Source organism: Sinocyclocheilus grahami, unplaced genomic scaffold, assembly GCF_001515645.1.
Source record: "Sinocyclocheilus grahami isolate Dianchi unplaced genomic scaffold, SAMN03320097.WGS_v1.1 scaffold566.1, whole genome shotgun sequence".
Lineage (NCBI taxonomy): Eukaryota > Metazoa > Chordata > Actinopteri > Cypriniformes > Cyprinidae > Sinocyclocheilus > Sinocyclocheilus grahami.
The window spans coordinates 1,145,550-1,168,524 of record NW_015505745.1 but is presented as its reverse complement, the minus strand read 5'-3'; the positions used below and the strand labels follow the sequence as shown (position 1 = coordinate 1,168,524).

Genomic DNA, 22,975 nt, shown 5'->3' with positions numbered 1-22,975 from the left:
ATATATATATATATATATATATATATACAGTATATATTAGTGCTGGGCAACTATTAAAATTTTTAATCGTGATTAATCGCATTGTTATGCACAAAATTCAATAATGAATTCAGAAGAAGTGTATTGTGCACTTTTTTAATTTAAAAGTACTGCTATATGAACAAAAGTGCAATAACATTTGGTTTGCAAACACAAACAAATAAGGCGCTTTTTTTACAGCAGTATTCCTTTTACATAGTAGCAGTTAAAATATTTATTGTAAATCTCAACTTATAACATTAATGTAATCAAATTAAATATAACACCAAAGCTATTTGCCACTGCCAGGTAATTAACGTTTTTATAGAAAATATTTTATAGTTTGTTATAGAAAAACAAGTTATGCTCAAGAGTCCAGAGCCTCGATCATAACATTATAACAGGCACCTTCCGAGTGGAGACCTGCACTATCGCAGGACAGAGTGTGGCGCGGGATAACACTTGATGCGGGTGCGGGCTGGTAGAGACTCGTGTGTACGTGATGGGGGAGAATAAGTACTCACACTAGGCAATCTTAATAGTGCCCGAGCGCGTTTGACCCCCAAATACCGGTTCGTTTGACTAGTGTGATCGCTCCGTGCTGCGCTCGGGCACGGTTCGTTTAGCCGGCCCTAGATTGGTTGGAAGAGGTGGGCCAGAGCGCAGTTCAGTTGGGCTCGGGCGCGGTGCGCATGTAGTGTCGGAGCACTGAACTTCTGATACGTGCAGCATGATTGCGTGAACATTTCTGAGCAACAAAAGCGATAGATCTGTAAAGCAATATATTGTGAGAGGGCCGTGTGTTACCACGTCACAAACGACTCAAAATAATAAACCACAAAGTTAACAAAACGATGCACTCCACTGTGCTGAGCGTGAGCACTTCTCTGCTGTCTTCACGTGCTATCGGAAACTTACTATTTCCCACTTATGAAGTTGTGAGCGCTTCATGTGAGTGCTGCTGCAGTCTTAGGTCCACCCCATATGCTCTCATTGGTTGAGACGCGTGATGACGCTCATCCCAAGCCAGTAGCCTACTGATCAACATCCCACCCCTCCTGTGACCCATGGTTTGTCTGTGGGTGTATTCAGAGCCAGTGAGCAACGGACTTTCATAATAATAAAAAACTGCGTTAACGCGTGATAAAATATGTGTCGGCGTTAATCAATTAATGCGTTAACGCGATAATAACGCGTTTAACTTGACCAGCCCTAATATATATATATATATATACATGTGTGTATATAAAAAATACCTTGCTACGTGTACTGCGTTAGGCTAACCGTGACTTGTCATTTGCAATTACATATTGTTGCTCTTTTGTTAGTTTTGATTGCTTGTATTGTCCTCATTTGTAAGTCGCTTTGGATAAAAGCGCCTTCTAAATGACTAAATGTAATGTAATGTAAATGCAAATAAATGCTGTTCCTTTGAACTTTCTATTCATCAAAGAATCCTGAGGGGAAAAAAATCACAGTTTCCACAAAAATATTAAGCAGCACAACTGTTTTCGACATCGATAATAATTGTCAGAGTTTTTGCGTTGTATGTCTCATTTTGGCCTTGAGTTTTTGTTTGAGAGATTATTATTCTCCTTTTTGGACTGAAGATTTTTCTGTTTTGTGGCTTTCATTAAGGAAAATGATTTTTTGTAAACTTTCTGTGTTTTTTTTTGTTTGTTAAATAAACTCTTCTCTGAGTTAATTTAAGAATGCGTCTGACTATTGGGTTTAACTGCCTCCTGTGGCTCAGTGGCGGAGATTGAGACTCTCGCGCCAGAGACCCTAGTTCGAGCCCTGGCGCTGACAGAATAACCAAGCCACATTATGAACCCAGAGACGCCTAATTCTCAAGAACTCTTTGCCACAGTTGCTCAGCATGAGTCCACAGTCCAACACCATGAGTCGGCACTAGCTCAGCAGGAGACTTTGATGGTTAAACACTCACAGGTGCTGTCTGATCTCATGACTTCTGTCCGTCAGATATTTGACCGGCTGCCCTCTACTTCAGCTACTGCCCCTACTGCTGCCTCTGTACCCCTTCCGGATTCTCGAGTGCTCTCCCCTCTGACTGAACCCCGCCTACCTCCACCACAACATTTCTCAGGTGATCCCAGTGCATGTGATGGTTTCCTGACTCAATGCTCTCTCACATTTGAATTACAACCATCTTCATTCCCCTCAGATAGGGCGAAGATCGCATATGTTATCACTCTCCTTTCTGGCAAGGCTCTTTCTTGGGCAACAGCGGTCTGGAAGGCACAGGTGCCCTTCTGTTCAAGTTATTCTGTGTTTGAAAAGGAGTTCAAGAGAGTCTTTGACCACCCCCTCAGTGGCCGACAAGCCTCTAAGAGACTTCTCACCCTCCGTCAAGGTAATGGCAGCGCGGCTGACTATGCTATTCAGTTTCGGACAGTTGCAGCAGGGAGCGGCTGGAACAATGAGGCCCTCATGGTGTGTTTCCTGAATGGTCTGTCCGAGGCAATCAAGGATGATCTGGCTACCAGAGAACCTGCTCTTGATCTTGAGACTCTTATGGATCAAGCAATCCGGCTGGATAATCGCCTGAGGGAGAGAAACCTGAACCGCCCATCTGTTTCCCCATTGTCTGCCAGTCCAGCTCTTGCTCAAATGCTACCAGTGCCCCAAGATTTTTCAGAACCCATGCAATTGGATAGTACTAGGCTTTCCCCATCAGAAAGAGACCGTCGTATGCAAGAGCGCTGTTGTCTATATTATGGATTGCATGGCCATTTTCGCTCCATCTGCCCTGCGCTTTTCGGGAAACGCCCAGTCCCGTACAGGCAAGGGAGGACTGTAACGGGAGTTACACGCACCGCTTCACCTTCCAACTCTGGGTTGTTCCTTCCCGTCAAACTCATTTGGGGAGACCAAAAACACCAGCTCCAGGCATTGATTGATTCTGGCGCTGCCGGGAATTTCCTGGATATTTCCCTTGCCAAGAGGCTCCAGATCCCTATTAATTCCCTTCCTGCCCCCCTAACTGTGACAGCCTTGGATGGAAGACCGTTAGCTCCAGGGAAAATAACCCACCTCACCTCTCTCCTATGTCTCGTCACTTACCAGCACCAGGAGAGAATGTGCTTTCACCTCATACAGTGTCCCGAGTTCCCTGTTATCCTCGGTCACCCTTGGCTTCTCCAGCATAATCCACACTTTGACTGGTCCACTGGTGCTGTTCTCAGTTGGGGACCCACCTGTCAGACTACATGCTTGGCCCAGAACTCCCCTGACCCTGTTCTTGAATCCCACGAACCCCTAGACCTGTCTCAAGTCCCTGTGCAGTACCACCACCTCAAAGCAGTGTTCAGTAAAAGGAGGGCCACCTCCTTACCTCCTCATCACCCTTATGACTATGCCATTGAGCTACTCCCAGGAACCTGTCCCCCCCAGAGGTCGTATATTCTCTTTGTCTCCCCCCGAACGAATTACAATGGATAGATACATTAACGAAGGCCTTGCGGCAGGTATCATCCAACCATCCACTTCCCCTGCTGGAGCTGGGGTCTTTTTCGTTGGGAAGAAGGATGGCGGACTTCGGCCGTGTATTGATTACAGGGGCCTTAATAAGATAACTATATTCGAAACCGCTATCCCTTGCCGCTAATGGCCACTGCCTTCGAAAATCCTGCAAGAGGCCTCCATCTTCACTAAGCTCGACTTGCGCAATGCTTACCATCTTGTGTGCATCAGACAAGGAGATGAATGGAAGACCGTCTTCAACACGCACACTGGGCACTATGAATTTTTAGTTATGCCCTTTGGTCTCACTAATGCTCCTGCAGTATTTCAAGGTCTCATCAGTGATGTTCTTAGAGACATGCTCAACCAATTTGTGTTTGTCTACTTAGATGATATCCTCATCTTCTCGAGTTCCCTCCAGGAGCATGTAAAACACATCAGTAAAGTTCTCAGACGCCTTCTTGATAACCATCTTGGCAGAATACGCGCACAATACCCTTAGCTCCTCTGCTACAGGCATGTCCCCTTTCGAGTGCCAGTTCGGGTACACCCCTCCACTATTCCCTGAACAAGAAGTGGAGGTCGCAGTTCCCTCTGCTCAGCGGTTTAAGCGCTGCCGCCAGACATGGAAAAAGGCCAGACTCAAGCTCCTTAAGGTCTCTCAGCAGTACCAGTACCAGGCTAATCGCAGATGCAGACCTGCCCCCACTCTGCACCCTGGCCAAAGAATCTGGCTCTCCACTAAGAACATTCCCTTACGGGTGGAGTCCCGTAAACGTTCCCAGAGGTTCATCGGTCCCTTCAAGATTGCCAGGAAAGTTAACCCGGTTACTTATCGTTTATACTTACCTAAGTCTTTGAAGAGAAATCCCACTTTTCATGTCTCCCTGTTTTGTCTTCTCCTTTTCTTGCGACAGGTAAACCTCCCCCTCCTCGTATCATCGGTGGCCAGCCAGCTTACACAGTCCACAGAATACTAGATGTCCGTCAAGTACGTGGGTCCCGGCAGTATCTTGTGGACTGGGAAGGCTATGGCCCTGAGGAGCGCTCCTGGGTTCCTGCCAAGGACATCTTGGACCCCAAACTAATTCAGGAATTTCACGCTCGCAAGCCCAGTTGTCCTGGAGGGAACGTCAGGAGCCGTTCCTAGAGGGAGGGGTCCTGTCAGAGTTTTTGCTTTGTATGTCTCATTTTGGCCACTAGAGGTCCCTATGGTACGCTCATGTCTATGTTGGGCCTCTTGTAATCAGTGCTATTGTTTTCAGATGTGCCTCGTTCTGGGCTGTGTATTTAAACTGGTCACTTCCTTAGTTTCTTTGCTTGGTTATTGTTGTTCCTAAGCCAGCTGCTGCCGTAAGTCTGCTCTAGTTCAAAGAACTATACTGCAAAAGTTTTTGGGATTGTTTCCCTGTGTTTAAGTTGGCTGTTTTGTCTTTTTCCTGAGTTTTGGTTTTAGAGATTATTATTCTCCTTTTTGGATCATTTTTTGGACTGAAGATTTTTCTGTTTTGTGGCTTTCATTAAGGAAAATTATTTTTTGTAACCTTTCTGGGGTTTTTTGTTTGTTAAAAACTCTTCTGAGTTAATTTAAGAACGCGTCTGACTATTGGGTTTAACTGCCTCCTGTGGCTCAGTGGTGGAGATTGAGACTCTCACGCCAGAAACCCTAGTTCGAGCCCTGGCGCTGACAATAATAGTACATTTCTGGAGCACAAAATAGAGACTGGAGCTTTGAATAAATTACACAGGAATAAAATACATTTTAAAATATATTAAAAACTGTTTTAAAATATAACAATAATACTGTTTTTACTGTAGGCCTATTTTTGATCAAATAAATGCAACCTTGGTGAACATAAGAAACTTATTTAAAAACATTAATGACCCTAAATGTTTAAACGGTGAAAAAATATTGATAATGATGATTTGAAATATATATTTTTTTGTATGTAAGATAGGCTTGCCGTGATTGACGGTGATACGGTTAAGCCGCAACACCGGATATGTCACTTGCCCACCGCGGCACCGACCCCCACCGTCGTTTTGATTTTTTATAGTAATAAAAATAATTTAGTTCAGTAAAAGAACAGACACTACAATTAAAAACTGAACACAGCTGCTCAATGCAGCGTGCCGAACGACAGTCGCATCACAGATCACATTTCATTTCTCCAGTGAGGAGAGTGAGTCGAGCTGACTGACAAGAAGAGTGAGGTGAGGTGAGAGAGACAAGACGATGGCGGATGATTTAGTTTCGAAACGAGATGCAAAGATCCTGTTTGGCAATAATTTGGATTTTGAAAAGCCTGTTGACTTTTGCCATTTATCTAAGGTGATTTTGGAAGTTTTTTTAAACATTCGCATTAAATATTTATTTTTACATCAAGGTGTATGCCGTGCCTCCAAGTTTCTTACTCGTTTTGCTAATAAACGTTCTACGTTTCTTATTTATTTGGTTATACATTATACATGTTTACTTAGCCTATTTCCAGTTTTGTATACCTATTTAAACTTTATGTAAGTTATTTGTTATTTTATATTAGGCATAGCCTACCCTATAGCATGGTGTATTTTTATTTGTTTTGTTAATAAAAGTTCTATGTTTTATATATACGCTAAAATGAGTTTGACGTTGTATTTTGTTGTTGCAACTGCCGCTAATTCAAAAGTGAAAGTAAAATGCGCATGGCACTTTTAAGCTATTTAAAAGCGAAGGAAAGGAAGGAAAAGAGGGGAAATTCAAACAAACTAAAAACCAACAATTGCTTTATGCTGAATTGCCGCTATTTGAAAGTGAAAGTAAAATGTGCACGCAGGTTTTACAAGCTATTTAAAAGCGAAGGAAAGCCAGGAAAAGAGGGCACGCCCCCACCCCGATACCGGTATTACCGGTGTTGTCACACATCGATTAACCGGTGGGAAAATTTCCTCCCCGTCACAACCCTAATGTAAGACCAGCCCCAGTGTGACCTGAAAAGATAGTGTTTTAAGCCAAGTTAGCATGCAATGTCGCTCCATGAGGCTTACTTCAAGATGTACTGTAGATGGTGTGCAGTGTTGTATCTGACATGATTTGAAAGCCCATTTCTCACCTTCTTCTTCATCTTTACATTCTTGAAGATAGCGTGCACTCTCCAGGTCTTTGCAAACATGGCGCCAAATGCTGTTGTGTAACCCACAATGAGGATCCATGTACGGACCTAAAACATTAAATATGAAAGTAAAACAAGGTTGCTACAAACCAAAAGTTCTTATAATTTGGGCACTGAAATGCTAAGACTGGACTCTAACACCAGTCTATAGAAAATGAAGCAGCAGAAACTGCAAAACCATCAAATCTAATGATCTCATGTCCACTATCGAAAAGCAAATTGGGTGCCAGGCTGTGTAGTGAATTCTGTGGAAGTTCCCGAGGCATAAATTTTTTCTCCTTGTCCTCCATCTTCTGTCTCTCTTGCTCTCTCCCACAGATCTAGTATTCTTTATTTTGAGCTCCTCTGGGAAAGAAAATCTCAGTATGTAATAGGCAGGAATCAACAATAAGGATGGCCTTCTGGCCTGGAGACAGTCTTAGAAAGTTTGGGAACGGCAATTTATGGCACTGCAGTGCTGTCACTAGATCTTGTTTGAAGATCGTGTACTGTGGTTTGACGGTTTGATGTGATTTAATGTGATGTGTTGAGCATTGTTGTTAATTCTACTAAATTAAATTAAGTCACCAAATACATGTTAAAATTGTGACTGAAACTTTATCACGTTGGACACATAAAAGGTTTGAAAATCATAATTAAATCATATGTGAGTGTTTTCCACCAAATGTAAATATGAATTTATAGTTGTTATAGAGTTACAGCTGTAAAATAGACACATATTATTGTTTAAAAACCTGAATTAAATTGTTGTAACTTGTTTTCATTTATTTATTTTATTTATTTCTAAATAATTGTGAATAAATCATTTCTTTTTCTAAAAATAGGTTGCTAATGTTGAAAAAATATTAGCAAAAAACAAGTCTGTATTGTTGAGCCCTAAAAAGTTCAACCTTTGTCTAGGGTAAAGCAAGCAAGCAAACATGAAACAATTAATAAAATAATTAACTATTTAAAAAAAGCATGAATAATGAATGCACCGTTTTACCCTATCCTTAATACTGCAATGTAAGACTTCATCTTCACAGGCCAGAAGGTCGGACCCATTTCAGGCAGGTAGCATGTGTCCTGCTCAACACATTTGTGAGCTATTTCCCTTGAGACTCAAGCTACTGCAGTCGCCAAAGCCTCATAATTAAAAGGTGGATTATGGTCACATGCAAACAGGCAGTGGAAACGTGATGAGACACATCCAGTCATGCTTACTCAGTTTGGTGACACAGTCTGAGTAGCAGAGGTGAAAAGTGTTCAGATTCAAATACAGAGGAGACCAGGGCTAGCTGTCTCAATCTTTAAAAGGTTTTAAGTTAAATGTCCAGTTGTACAAATGTTTTTTGTCTCCAGCACAGGTTTTGCATGTTTAAAATACCAATGTCATAAATTAGTCCTATATTATAATAATTATCAATGTTCTTCATGCTAAAATCATTATGCTTGCTTATTATTATGACAATTTACCCATTATAACTGTTTGTAGCCAGGAAAAAGAAACTTTTAAGGGAGTAAAAAGTGTGACAACTAACCTATGGTCTACCCATGTTTACATCTGATTCACAGAAATCAGTCATTACTCACAGTACAGAGGGTCTCAAATTCCTTGTCTGACACAAAAGATCCATCCAGACCAAAGAGGAAAATGGAGGCATATGACAGCAAGCCCCCCAGAATGATCAGGTTGTTCATATAGGGACTCGACATTTTGATCAGCCTGCAGATGGAGGGAAGGACACAACTGATACATTAAATATTCACATTTCATTTATTATTAACTATTGCAATTAAATGTGCATCTACACCAATGACTCTATCATACAGCGGGATCCAAAAGTCTGAAACCACTAGTAAAAGTGCCTTTATTTTGCATTATTGTAATAATTTTATACAAATTTATCCCATTGCAAGTAATATTATCAGAATAGGTTTGAAATCAAAGAACGTCCTCTGGGAATCAATAATTAAAAAAATTAAATTAATTAATAAAAAAAATAGGTGTGCATATCCAAAATCTAAATTAGGATCAGGTGCAGGACAACAGAACAGTAATAAAAAATAAAAAAAGATACACAGATAGATGTAAAAAAAACAAAACAAAAAAAAAACATTTAAAAAATACAGTAACAACTGTAAAATGTGAAATATTATTAAAATTTTAAATATCTTTTTTTCTTTTATAATATTTTAAAACGTAATTTATTTTTGTGATGGTAAAGCTGAATTTTCAGCACCATTACTCCAGTTTTCAGTGTCACATGATCCTTCAGAAATCATTCTAATGTGCTGATTTGCTGCTCAAGAAACATTTAAAAAATATTATACTTTTTTTCAGGATTCTTTGATGAATAGAAAGTTTAAAAGAACAACATTTATTTGAAAGTGAAATCTTTTGTGACATTATAAATGTCTTTACTGTCACTCCTGATTAAATGAATGCATCCTTGATGAATACAATTATTAATTTCTTTTAAAAAAAACTAAATCGTACTGACCAAACTTTTTCTTATTGTTCAAACTTTTGAACAGTAGTGTATCTATATAGTGACCTAAAATGAATGCAGAATGTTAAATATGAACTTTCCCTATTATAACTTTTCTATTTTACATTTTTCAAAATCTTAAAAACTGATTTTCACATGAAACAAAAGCTCCCAGACTTTCACTGTGGTCTCAGACTTTTGTTCGTTTCATTCTTGAACCTTTCCTTTCATAGTCTTGCTCAGCACTGACCTGTGGTTGCGGTTTTTGATGTTAAAGAAGAGGAAGGCTCCTGCCATGAGCATGCCCAGGATAGTGATGGTAGACAGGATGCTATAGAGGGGGACATTTATTTGCCGGCGCTGCAGACGCACAAACGTCCGATCCTTTGGCGGTTCAACACCTACAAGAGTCATGATGGTTCACAATCAGTTAGTCTCAGAGTCACTTCTAAGAACGTCACCTCTGAGAAAGCTTTCAAAATCTCCTAGGAGGACGCTCCTGTGTAATTTAAATGACTAAGGTTTTAAAATGCCATGCCAACTAGAGAGAGAATTGATGGGGTTATCAAGTCACTAATGTGACATATTAGCTCTATTTCTGCACAAGGTTACATAATGTTTTGGTTACATGGCGATGATCATGATGTAAGATGCGATTAGATCTTACATCATAATGAGAAGTTGCAAGACAGTCGAGCACTTATACCAAATGAGTCACCAAAATGAGTCAAGAGTTGTTTGCATGGCTTGCGTCTTGACAACCTGGGTGTTTTCATGTACTACTGTGAGGTGTAGCATTTGGACCAATCAGACACACAACTATTTGTTATATTTAACAAATAATATCTAACACCCCCTTACCTAAACAAAGGGCCAATAACGAGGGTCTATGGACCCTTCCCCCGAAATGCATCTAACACCTCCGAAAGGCAGAACAGGCCTCTGGTTCCATGGCAACCAATGCTGATATCACTGGTTTTATTGCCAAAAGGAATGCGGGCAGAGAAACTCACTAATTTTCCTCATAGGAAAGACACATAATGCCCAGAGAAATGGCCTGTTCTCTAATCAATTCATAGGAAAACCTTTCTTTGAATGAACTCGCATATCCTTCAGGTCGTTGTGTATGTTGTTACTGTCCTTGTATATTGTCTTTTATATTGTTTACTGTTTTATGCAGGCTTATGATAGAACCATTCGTTCATGTCATCTTACTTATATGTAATCCTACCATGTTTAGTATCTATGAATTAGTCTTCTGATGATCTAAATGAGTGTATATTATATGTTGGTACATAGGCAATATATTAGTGTTCTAAGAATCTTTAGTAATTTTGATTCAAGTTCCATATGCAAATTACCATGCTCTCACACAAAGGGTCATAAAACTCCCCAGTATTTCCAAACTCCCGCTTGGAATTTCAGCCTTTCTCATTGGACAAGCTCATCCTGAGAGGCGTGAATCTTGTCAGGCCTTAAAGGCCTCACATCAGTGACCCGCCTTCAGTCTGCTGTTCTATTAGATTCTGAGAAGATGAGGATGTGAGCTAAAACGCTCCTGAGGACACCCTAAGTTCGCGCCAGGCTTCGGCCTTGACTTTCCATTCACCAAGACCCTCTGACTCAAACTGGTTCTTTTTCATCAACCAACTTCAGCAAGATCAACTTGAGCCTTCAGATTGCATCAGGACTCTCTTTCAGACAGACAAGACGTGGAAGTATCAAACTTAGTCTTATTAATTGATACATTAAATATAATTTGCACCTTTTAACAAAGGTGTGTGTGTGTGTATGTGTATGTTAGACTAGTTTAAGTGTTTATGTAGTTAATAAAGTCTTACTTGTATCACACTTGACGTTGTTCATTGTTTGCTCATAACTGGAGTCCCTAATCATGCAGATTTATGCTACATGAGTAGTATTGTACAGTAAGAAAATTATTAACCCTATAAAGCCTACTGTAACCCTACTGTACCACATTTAATATGCACATTTCTATGGACTCTAAATTAACAACATAATCAAAACATTGCTGCAAAACCTGTTGTATACCATATATGCCTTCTGATTGATAGTTTACACTTTTTAAGGCAGTAAAAGGCCTTTCAGTATACCTTTATAAAAACTTCCCCCTTCAAATTGTGGTACATGTCTTTATGCTGTGAAATATTTACAGATTTTTATAAAGTAAACGTAAGAATAGCTTTTATATTATTAGTAATATTTTGAGATGAACACTTACTAAACTGAAGCCAGTTGGGATTACTTGATTTTCAAAAAAATTATGTATGGAAAATCATGTTCAAATGTGAGTATCAAATATGAACATTCTTTTGAGGAACACTTACTTGTGCAATCATCATTAAATTGCATTAGATGATATGTTTTGCATATTTTTGCTCTGAATAATATTCAGTGTTTTTTCTCCCCGGGTTTGAGCTCCATATTCTCCTATATCATGAGCAATAATGTATCAAATACGATACTCAACAAAAAACACATGCATTTTTTTTAGGTTTTATGTTCAATAAACTGTTCCATTTAAAAAAATAATAATTTCTGACTACTGTGTCATGCTTTACATGGTAAGTATGCCAAATGATTCCCTCAGATCCTCTTAACAAGTTCCATTAAAGACAATCAAATATTTTACTTCCTGCCTACCACTGTTTTCCACAGAGGCAGTTTAAAAAAAAAAAAAATATCCAGGGATTATAAGAAAAAAAACAAAGAATGTCAATGTGGGAAAACAGAAAAATACCTCTTGAATTATTCAGATGACCACATTGAACAGTGAGTACACAACATTGTCAGGCGTGTGAACCTTCTGTCTCTCTCTCACTCAAATGCTGACCCGTAAACACACACAAATTGGGCTTTTCCTACCTTGGAACCTGATGGTGTTGTTGATAAGGTCCAGTACATCTGCAATGGCATTGTACTCGCCCACCTTCACCTCTTGACCCTCTGTGAAAGACAGCAACAACAAGAGGACAGCGGCGATAAGAGCAGTGTGTTCAAAGCCGGCGGCCCCCAGAGAGAAACAAGACAATAGACAGTAAATTTAGTTTCTGTGCACTCCACTGCAGAACTAGTCCAACATATTGTCCCAAAATGTTCAGGCTGATGTTGACCTGAAAAAGTATGTAAATTGCAACCTTATGCATTTGCACATCAATTAAAAGGCACCAGGTTAGAAATTTCTGCAAAAACAATGATTTGAAACAAACACTGTCTTGTGACATCTAACTAAGAAAAACTGCTTTACTTTACTCAGAAAACATAACAGCTTCACTGACAATCACGCAGTCAGCTAATTTTTGCACTTTTTGTTTTGACAAAAATGTCCTTTAAATTTAGTCAATATTTAGTCTTGTTATATTTAGTCAATTTTACTATGAATGAAATGGTATACAATATAGTCCACAAAAATATTTTAGTGCAAAATATGACATGCCCTACTGCTCAAATGCTTCATTGATTTGATCAAAAATACAGTAAAAACAGTAATGTTGTGAAATATTATTAGTTTAAAATAATGGTTTTAAGGTGCTCAAGAAATATTCCTTATTATTATCAATGTTGAAAACAGTTGTGATGCTGAATTATTGACCCCAAACTTTTGAATGATAGTGCATGAAAATATGTATATGAAAACATGAAAATGTGCCAAACTGTAAAAAAACAAATAAATATTTAGTAATTAATCTCATATAAATAGAAAGCATTTGAATGAGCTAATTAACCAGTTATCAAATATACCGATTTCATCTTCTACAAACATTATTGTAGTGCAGTGTTAACATCTTGTAGTTTTTTTCTTTTTTCTTTTTTTTCTTTCTTTTTCATTTAATTATCACCATGATGCATCTTTTTTGTTTTGTTTTTATTATTGCTGACGAAATAAAAAAGCCTTGTTGACAGGAATATCGTTGAACTAGGTATTAAAGACGAAAACAGGATGGTTAGGTGAAATTTAAGGTTACATATCCACAGATGCAATAAAATAAAGCTTAGTGTCAATAACTTCCCAGCAGAACAAGACTTAATCTCAGAGGCCAAATACAAAGAAAGTCTATTCCAAAAGCCATCTTAAAACTCAATATTTATCCCTGGTGTGCGCCTCAAAACTGCTTGTGTATTGACTGTCACACTCACAGGGAAGAAAAGTCACTTAAAAACAGAGAACATGGGACATAAGATATTATCACTTAGCTCCTGGATATATACATGTGTTTCCAAGACTGCTAATGCTAAACATTTACCGTATGAATATGAATTGAGATGCCTACCCACATTCTGCTCATTGCAATTCATCTGATGGTTTCAGGTTTTCCCATATAACTGCTGTGGATTCAAGCAGGCCAAGTTTGAATGTGAATAACAATTTAAACAGTACATGGTGGTACCGAACTAGATAAAATTTTGTGCTCTAGATGGTCTTGCTGTGTCAGGAGAATCATTGACTGTGAATAATCAGCGCTGTCCGTGTACATGCTTTTGCTGTACACAATGCCATCATTCAGGTACTTTGACCATGAGATCAATGGGACACTATAAAGACAGCAAGCATGTAAACTAATAGGCAGAGTTCAGTTATTAGTTGTCAATTGTAATGACTTATAAGATTTATGTTAGTCAGGCTTAAGTCTTTGTCAAAAATGCAGAGAGAAAGAAACAGTTTGGCCAGAACACAATCTTGCCAGGAGGTCATTGTCAAATAACTAGGTTAAGAAATTACTCTGAGTGTCTTGTCCAGATGGTTCGGAGTGTGGTGGCAGTGGGTGTGATATAGGAGCTGACAGACTGAGACTCTAAAGATGGATGGCAGGCTCGATTGAGGATCAGAACATCTCTAAATATTCAGCCTGGGCTCCCCTTTCCAATCCTTTAACAGTGAGGGATGAAGAGAGAGAGAAATGAGCAGAGAGAGAGAGAGTGATTGGAAATTTTGAGAGAATTAGCAAAGCACCTTTTTGTGCACTGCAAAAATCATACTCTAAACAAATATTTGTGTCTTATTTTCCAATTAAAGTATCTAAATATACTTGGAAATCTTACAAGTTTATTTTGTCTTACTGCACTGGCAGATTGTATTAATTTTTTTTTTATTTTAAGTATTAATAAGTAGAACAATTTAGAACAATAAACAAAATAGTGAAACAATCTGCCAGTACAGTAAGATAACATAAGTTTGAAAACAAGTGAATGAAATCATACGCAGTATTGCTTCTCAAGTAAATATATCTTGTTTCAGAGAGATTTTTTTTTTACTGGTAAACAAGTTAAAAGACTAATTAAAAACTCATTAAGAAATTATTTTTGTGTGAATGATAGAAAGACTGAGTCAATGTGTGACTCAGTGCATGACTGAAAGTACAGTCATTTAATGAATAAAGTAAATGGGTGAATAAGCGAGAAAGTGAGTGAATGAATGACTCAAAGCTGAAATATGCAACATAAGTTTTGTCCCAATTTACAGTCTGGAATTGACAATCCTAGTTTATAAAAGTCATAGCTACTCTGGATTTGAACAAAATCATGTAGTGTATGATGGGCACAGACTTTTTAAGATTCAGACTATAATTCCATCCAGGATATCAAACATGTTGAACACACATTGCTTTCATTTGTCATGCATCTCATAGCCACCAGGCACATCCTCAGTCTTTTATTGCATGATGACCATTTTTTTCTTTGTAACCATTTACAAAGTCAGCAACTACATGATGTCTAGTGTTTTAAAATCTGCTCAGATTTTAAATGTCATGTGGTATATTTCGAATGAATAAGTGAGTGAATGAGTGAAAGTGAGTTAATACATTAGAAAGTAAATAAATATGTGTGAATGAATGGATGACTGAATGAGTGTGAGAGAATGGACAAACAAATGAATGTGTAGCTATGTTTCCATCACCCTGTTTTTATGCACATTTTGAAGTATCACATCAGAAACGAGTGATGGAAATGCCAAATTTCGAAAAAAAAATCATTGAATTTGCAAAAAAGCTTTTACACTCATTTGAGGTGGTTCCTTTTCGAAAGGGAACTCCACGCTGTCGTTCCCTATTCTCAGGGAACCATGGTTACATGCTTAACCTGAGACGTTTTTGGTTAATGTGCATCAAAAAAGTCATGTGACTTTGTGCGATGGGATGGGATCTCATTGCACAGCATCTGAAATGTTGTTATGGTCATTCATAAATGCCCGAGCAAATTCCGTCTTCAAAGTATTTCAGTATAATTGCCTCCCAGAACACGACTGTGTTCTCAAACAGCAGGCATCCACCTCCGAAAAGCAATGACCACATTTATTGTGTTTTGTCTGCTCGCTCTGAGGCACAAGTAATTTCATTATATATGAAAAATATTATATTCAGTGGCTTCTCCTACTTTTTTTTTGTGATATTTAGTGCCAGTTTATCAGGAAGTGATGATTTTGTTCTCTTTGACTCGTTGGATGGCAACTGTGCTTATTCGCGAATGTTTTATGCAATATTCCAATTTTGTGCTTAAGTTAAATTCGCAACTTTAGATGGAAACCTAGCTTGTGAGAGTGAATGAATATATGAATGAACAAGAATTTGAGTGCATGAGTAAATACGTGACTGATGAGTATGAGTGAGTGATTTAATGTGAGTAAATGAGTGCGAAAGAGAGCGACTGAGAGAATATGAGTGTGAATGAGAAAGACAGAAGAAAGACAGAAAGCACAGTAATAGAGTGAGAACCCCAAAGAAAGAAGGAGCCCAAAGCAAGCTTGCGCTTTGAGCCAGTGTGAGTTGTGATTGTTCTCGGTGTAGAAGGAGACGCTCTCTAGTGCACTGCTGATAACAGCGTCTCCTTTCTTTTTTTCATTATTTATCCCTGACTGCCATTCGCCTTCATATTGACAGACAGTTCAATCACCCCTCAGCCACACAGCCCTCTGATTCTGCGGCCAGCTCACAAATACAGTCTGAAGAGGTGATGTAACACACTATGGGGGGGAAGCCTCTGCTCTGAAGCAGATAAGACTGAAGAGGGTGGGGAATGCTGGCCTGCGGCTGCCATGGGGTGTGAGGGGGGAATCCCTGCTCCGAGATTAAATCCCACAAACTAGAGTTAATCTCCCCTGCCCTCAGGACACACACACACACTGGATTAATCACATCAGAGGGCCGAGCAGGGGAATTCTCTGACCCCATTAAGCTACAGGACGGCGCCGACGCTGACACAGAGCATGCTGACTATGTGATGTATGGCACAATCGTCATGCTGAGATATTTGTCGCACATATTCTATGAAATGACACTATCACGGAGTGAGATGTTCATTTAAGACGGAGGATGATCAACACTGGCTGAAGGACCAACATTTGATCCAGCATTTCCTATAAAAATGCTTGTTAACCATGAAAAATGACCATCTAAATGGACTTACCTTGAAACTGGGTGAATTTTATGGTTCCCATGCGTTCCCCGTTCCTGAACATCACCTGACCCTGCAGAAGCACACAACGAACAACCTTCACAAGAGCTGCTTATCACGTGCAAATGGACAGTTTGCAGAAATCTCGATTGCACAGTTGAGATGATTAATATCATGGCACATAATCTGAGTGGGACAGATATATCTTACAAGGATCGATTTTCCATCTGTTTGCCATATCCTTCACTCTTGGCACAGCAACAAATTGGGAGTGTTTAGTTTGAAGTCTGGCACAGTGCTTGTTTTTTAAGGCCATTTATTAGATTAAAGATCTGTGAATTGATCGCGTTTTTGAGGCAAACACAATTAATTGTAGCACAATTGATTTGTTAAATTAATGGAGCACACAGAGGTCTGAGAGGCTGCCAAGTTGTGCCAGCTGAGCAGGACTGGGATGCTTTACTGGTACGGTAAAGTAAAATAAAATAAAATAAAAATTCATTTTTATTTTTTATTGTTGCAATTCTGCATATTATTTATCAGATATGTCTAAATAAAACATCTTGTATCAGCATAATAAAATTAAGAATTTAGGTAAATTTCTTCTTACTTTAGCAAGCACTTACGGTAACACTTTACAATAAGATTCATTAGTTAACATTAGTTAACTACTTTAGTTAACATGAACTAAGAATGAAAAATACTTCTACAGCATTTATTATTCTTAGTTAACATTAATTTCAACATTTACTAATGCATTATTAAAATCAAAAGTTGTGCTTGTTAACATTAGTTAATGCACTGTGAATTAACATGAACTAACAATGAACGATATTGTTCATTGTTTGTTTATGTTAGTTAATACATTAACTAACATTAACTAATGGAACCTTATTGTAAAGCGTTATCAGCATTACTAATAAAAGCCTTAGAAAGAAGTAGCATAATGGTGAAGGAAAATTATAGGTTCAATTGAAAATAACAGCGGTCCAGGAAATATAAAAAGGCTACTAAGAACTTGGAAGTTCTTTCTTGTGCCCTTGAAAGATCATCAGAACAATAAGAGCATTGTAAGAAACTTTGGATGACATGCATCTTCTAAAGGGGAAGAAACCAATTAATATTTAATACATATAAATAATAAATCACTTCAACCACTTACAAAACACAATCATTAACAGAGGAATTTCCTGATGAATTAAAATATGACGTGAAGCCTCATCAGATGTTGCATGGATATCTGATCAAAGCGCAGACAGGTATATAGCATTTTTACATAAATAGTTTTAAAAGCTCTATCACTGGATCAAAATATTATCTATGTTCATTATGTCTTAAAAAAAGAAAACGTGTAAATGCGGATTGCTGTCTGTCTGCCCTGAAGCTGCCTAATGAGCCATTTAAAAGGATTTGGGATCACTCAGCCCAATAAAATAACAGGTGAGAGGCATACTGCATTACCATGGCAATAATTAGAAGCCCATTAAAACCATTGGAGGCAACTCAGAAGCGATCGTATCTCAAAAAATGGCTATCTTTGAAGTATAGACCAGACTCCGGTCCCACTGCAATATGATTCTTTGTTTAGCAGCTCTTACGTAGGCGCACTGGATAAATGCTCGCCTTCACAAAACACATTAAAGCTGCAATTCAGAATTATGTGTAAACAATATATAATGTGAATGGCAGTCCTCTTTGTCAGATGAATTGTACTGACTCCAAAGCCCTACCTGCGGAAATTTACATATTCTTCATAGTTTCCAAGACATAATTTTGATTTATAAGCTATGCAGGATGTCATATTTGTAACATTGTGGAGACAGAAAGGAGAAACATAGGTCATATTTTGTTGTTCAGGACCATTGCTTTCATTATTCATTTTGCAAAACATCTCCTTTTGTGTTTGATGGAAGAAAGAAAGATGAACTGTCACTATAAGAATCAAGCTGTAACAGTAGTTGGAGAGTTATTCTAAATCAATGAAGTCTTTTCTCTTTCTCAGTTTCTTTTTTTAGACTGGTTTCATAACATTAGAACAGCTGAAAATAGATTGCGTTGCACTGCAGGTGAAGGCTTATGGGTCAAACATGTTGATGGCACCTTTTATCAGTGTGTGTGAGTGTGAGTCTATGCAGAGGTGTGGACAGGCCAGGCAGGAGGCCTTATGGAGGTCACACAGGTGTGCAAGGCACCCTCAGGCCTGTAAAAGGGGTTGTGGGTGAAGGTGATGAAAGCAAATTATGATGTCGCTGTCCAACCAACCAAACAGCCACTTATAATGGCAGACAGCAGCTAGGTTTGCCCTGAAATATCTCACACACATTCAGTGATATCAACTGTCTACTGAAGATGCAATGACTCCATGCACTGAGATTTGTAAACTAGGGCTGTGTTGACACAGTCATACTGTATATATATAGATGTTGACTACTAGTCCCAACAGTCCACGTCTGCAGTGCAATAGTCTATTTTCAACTTTTCGAATATTATTTCATTTGGATGAATATGTAATAGAAGACATGTTTCCTGTTTTTATTGAAATTTAAGCAGTCCAGGTCCTCTGAATAACTTGAAAAGTTACAAAAGTAAGTGGAAAACTGGCAAGAAACATGTTTACGTTACAAAAACTGAAACATAATAAAAATTGTATATGGAATCGAGTAGGTGAAAGGATGGTTCCTCTTAGTGTGACACCAACTGTCAAACGCGGAGGAGGATTCGTGATGGTCTCTGACTCTTTTGCTGGATCCAGAGTCTGTGACTTACATAGTAAGTGTCAGCCTGAACCAAAAAGACTACCACAGCATTTTGAACTGGACACAAGCGTGAAAGCAATGCTATACCTACTGTACAAGTGCAATACATTTTTGGGAACTTTGCAAGTGCTGAGAATAGCTTTACAAACACTATTTGATTTTCATCGGCTGTTATATCAGCAAAATAAATTTAGATTACATTTTGATTTCCTTATTTCTCCGGTTGAGCATTTTTTGTATGCTTTAACTTCAAAGTATATTAAACTGTGTAAATTTCAATACAAACTAAACAAATTAGGTTTTCAACACTTTTGACAAGTTGTGTTTATTGATTCTTCTCAGAATCCTTATACTCGGGATCCTTATTCAAGAAAAGAATGTGAAATCTGACCATTAAATTATCATTCATATGTCTGAGGTTGGTAAGATGTTATTGAAAGAAGTCTTTTATGCTTATTAAGGCTCCATTTATGTGATCAAATATGCAGTAAAGGCACTAATACTGTGAAACATTATTACAATTTAAGAGGTCTTCTATTTTTAAAGGAGTCATATGACGCAATTTCATTTTTTCCTTTCTCTTTGGAGTGTTACAAGCTCTTGGTGCATAAAGAAGATCAGTAAATTTGCAAAGACTAAAGTCTCAAATCCAAAGAGATATTCTTTATAAAAGTTAAGAATCAGCCACACCCCCCTAAAATGGCTCGTTCGAACACGCCCCCACATATCTACCTCACTATGTGGAAAGATTTGCATAACGCCGCCCAAATGTTCACGCAAAGAAAGAAGTCGTAACTTTTATTCTCACTGTAGTATTGTTGCCACTGCCGCCATGTCCTGAAGACGCTGTGTGCTTCGTTGTGAAAGCGAAACTACTTTGTTTGGTCTTCCAAAAGAGGACGATATCCACTTCGTCATGCCTAGAGCGGATCCGTACTGGTCGCTGAGGGAATACATCAACTTAGTGTTGTGGATTGCCGGATCAGCTTTCCCCGTTTTCACCGCTCCTTCGCCGGGACCGCCGTTCTCGACCCCGCCCCTCAGCTCATTCTTGCTCGGCTTCAGGATCTAAAATATGAATAGTTAATTATAACTAGTTATGGTTAATTATTCATATTTCCCCATGAGCTGATTCGCTACATTTTGAACTGTAATTTATTCCTGTGATGCGAAGCTGACTTGTCAGCATTATTACACCAGTCTTCAGTGTCACAAGATCCTTCAGAAATCATTCTAAGATGCTGATTTGCTGCTCAAGAAAGCTTTCTTATTATTATCAATAATTAAAATGGTAGTGCATTGATTATATGCAATAAAAAACATCTATACTTAATTTTAAAATTTAATTTAATAAAGAAGCAGTGTAATGATCAAGTAAAAAGAAAAAAAAATCTTCCTTGCATCTTGAATTATCAAAAATGTTGATCAAGGTTATGAAAATGTATTTTTTAAAAATTTCATAATTATGGTCATACATATCAATAAGTTTGGTAAAACAGATAAACTAGTGCCAAATCAGTGCTAACCAACATAAACCAGCCTAGACGTGCTGGTCCAAGCCGGTCATTTCAACAGGGAAAGCTGAGAAAAGCTCAGAGTAAGAATCTATTGAAACTGAAATTCAATTCAACTGCAATGCATCATTTTTCCTTTCCACATGCTGGAATTTGTTTCTGTCAGAAATCAGAAATGTCATTCATAACTCCTGAGATCCCACTGCATTACAGACACTCACTCTTCCTGATATTCCTTTAATCTGTTTGGCACTGAGAGGCTCAAAATCCACACTGATATAGCCCTCCATGGCTGTCAGCAGCTTCTTAGTGGTACAGTTTGTGGAGTTCGCCTGTTCCCACCAGTTCCCCTGGTACCATCCTGGGATGATCCACTGGTACTTACTGCCATACATGTTCAGGTTGTAGGCCTGGAGCACACACAAGGGAAAAAAATACATTGACTACAGTCTTTTCAATGTTAAAGGGGTCCTATTATGCTCTTTTACAAAGTCTTGATTTTGTTTTGGGGGTGTACTAGAACAGGCTCTCATACACACATTATTTTTCACATATTTGACATTATTACAACACCTCTCTCCCCAGTCTGGCATGAACGGCTCGAATAGTTCCTGTATCAAATGAAGGCCCGCCTTCTGATATACAAAGTGTGCTGTGATTGGTTAGCTGGGCCAGTGTGTGCTGTGATTGGCAGCACTCGGCGCCTGGTCGGGAAATGTCATGCCCCTTACCATAGCCACCTGCGAGCTTCAGTGTAAATATTGCGTCAAAATCAAATCAATTTGAGTGCGATTTAAATCTGGATGATTGTAAACACTCTAAGTTCGCTTGCCTTGGGAAAGCTAGCGTGTCTCCGACACAGTGATAACACCCGTTGCCTTCTCTAGTGCAGCTCAACCAGGTCTCGTGCCATTCGTCGATATTTGTGATATCACAAATCCCGGAAAATATGCATTGTAGTCCAAACGAGTCGTTCGTTGTAGTTTTTGAAAAGTGATTTCTGTTAAATAAAATATCTCCTTTTGAAGTGGACTTTGAGCTTTGTAACTTTGCAGATCTTTTTCATGCTCAAACAGCAACATTACAGACTAACTAAAGTTGAAAAAGTGAAAAAGCATGATAGCACCCCTTTAACACAGCTAAATGTTTTTGGCACATGTACTGTATGTTAAAAAAATCTACAGGCCTTCTGCATGAAGTCTGAAGCTGGTGGGAGAGCTGATGGTTGCATGGTATGGTTACAGAGTTACAGAGACATGATTGTGCATGAAGCTGGCTAACTTACACAGCAGAAGACTTTAGAGGCCAGATTCTCATCAAACTGACCGATGATGATCCGGACATCATTATCCTATAGACAGGGGACATAGAGAACAAAATAAAACAAGTAGTTAATGGCTAAAGAGATTTACATAAAACATATGTTGAAAGGTGGCTGAGAGAAAAGGTGCAGCTTTTCTCATGAAAAAATATGTAAGCATCTTCCAAAAATGCAGTTAAGGTGTGTTGCTTTCGTAGGTGAGACATATTAACACCAAGTGTATTACAGAGAAACAGTATCAGCAGTGTGAATTGCTTCATATCCAGAGAAAAACAGAGATCTGCATCTGTAACCAGCATTCACGCTGCATGTTTGAGTCTGTAAACAATCCAGTCCACTTCAGCATTGTGTTTCCACCTCATCCGGTTCTGCATCACTGAGAATCAATCAGAGGCGGACAGTAACTAAGTACATTTACTTGAGTATTGTACTTAAGTACACTTTTTGAGTATCTGTACTTTACTTAAGTATTATTTTTTCTGGGAACCTATGACTTTAACTTCACTACATTTGAAAGACAAATATTATACTTTTCACTCCACTACATTTCTATGAAGGTCCTCGAAGTAGAAAGTCATTAGCAGCTTTAAAAGTCAGTGGGTGATTTCTTTCTTCTCTAAAAACTGTCTTTTTTTCAGACAGTTTATCAGTAATCACTCATGTAGGGCTACATGAAGAGATTTCCCAGCATTTTTTTAACACTGACCAGTTCCAAATGTAATATTTATTTACAACAATTCAATAATAAGAAATTAATATTGTGGTATATATTAGACACAATATTGTCTGATTTTGCTAAATTGTGAAAGTGAAAATATTACCTATAAAGCCACAGAAGAATTTTTTGTGT

At 38.4% G+C, this 22,975-nt stretch overlaps 1 protein-coding gene across 1 annotated transcript in view; it reads right to left on the bottom strand.

The window, feature by feature from the left end:
• LOC107556354 (gamma-aminobutyric acid type B receptor subunit 2-like) overlaps nt 1-22,975 on the bottom strand; it is a 237,827-nt gene that overhangs the window by 54,662 nt on the left and 160,190 nt on the right. The window contains exons 5-11 of the mRNA XM_016239450.1: nt 22,090-22,155; nt 21,026-21,214; nt 16,547-16,607; nt 12,011-12,091; nt 9,375-9,525; nt 8,226-8,358; nt 6,594-6,701 (exon numbers count right to left, since the gene is read on the bottom strand). Coding sequence (XP_016094936.1) covers nt 6,594-6,701; nt 8,226-8,358; nt 9,375-9,525; nt 12,011-12,091; nt 16,547-16,607; nt 21,026-21,214; nt 22,090-22,155 — 789 coding nt within the window. The remainder of the gene's footprint in view (nt 1-6,593; nt 6,702-8,225; nt 8,359-9,374; nt 9,526-12,010; nt 12,092-16,546; nt 16,608-21,025; nt 21,215-22,089; nt 22,156-22,975) is intronic.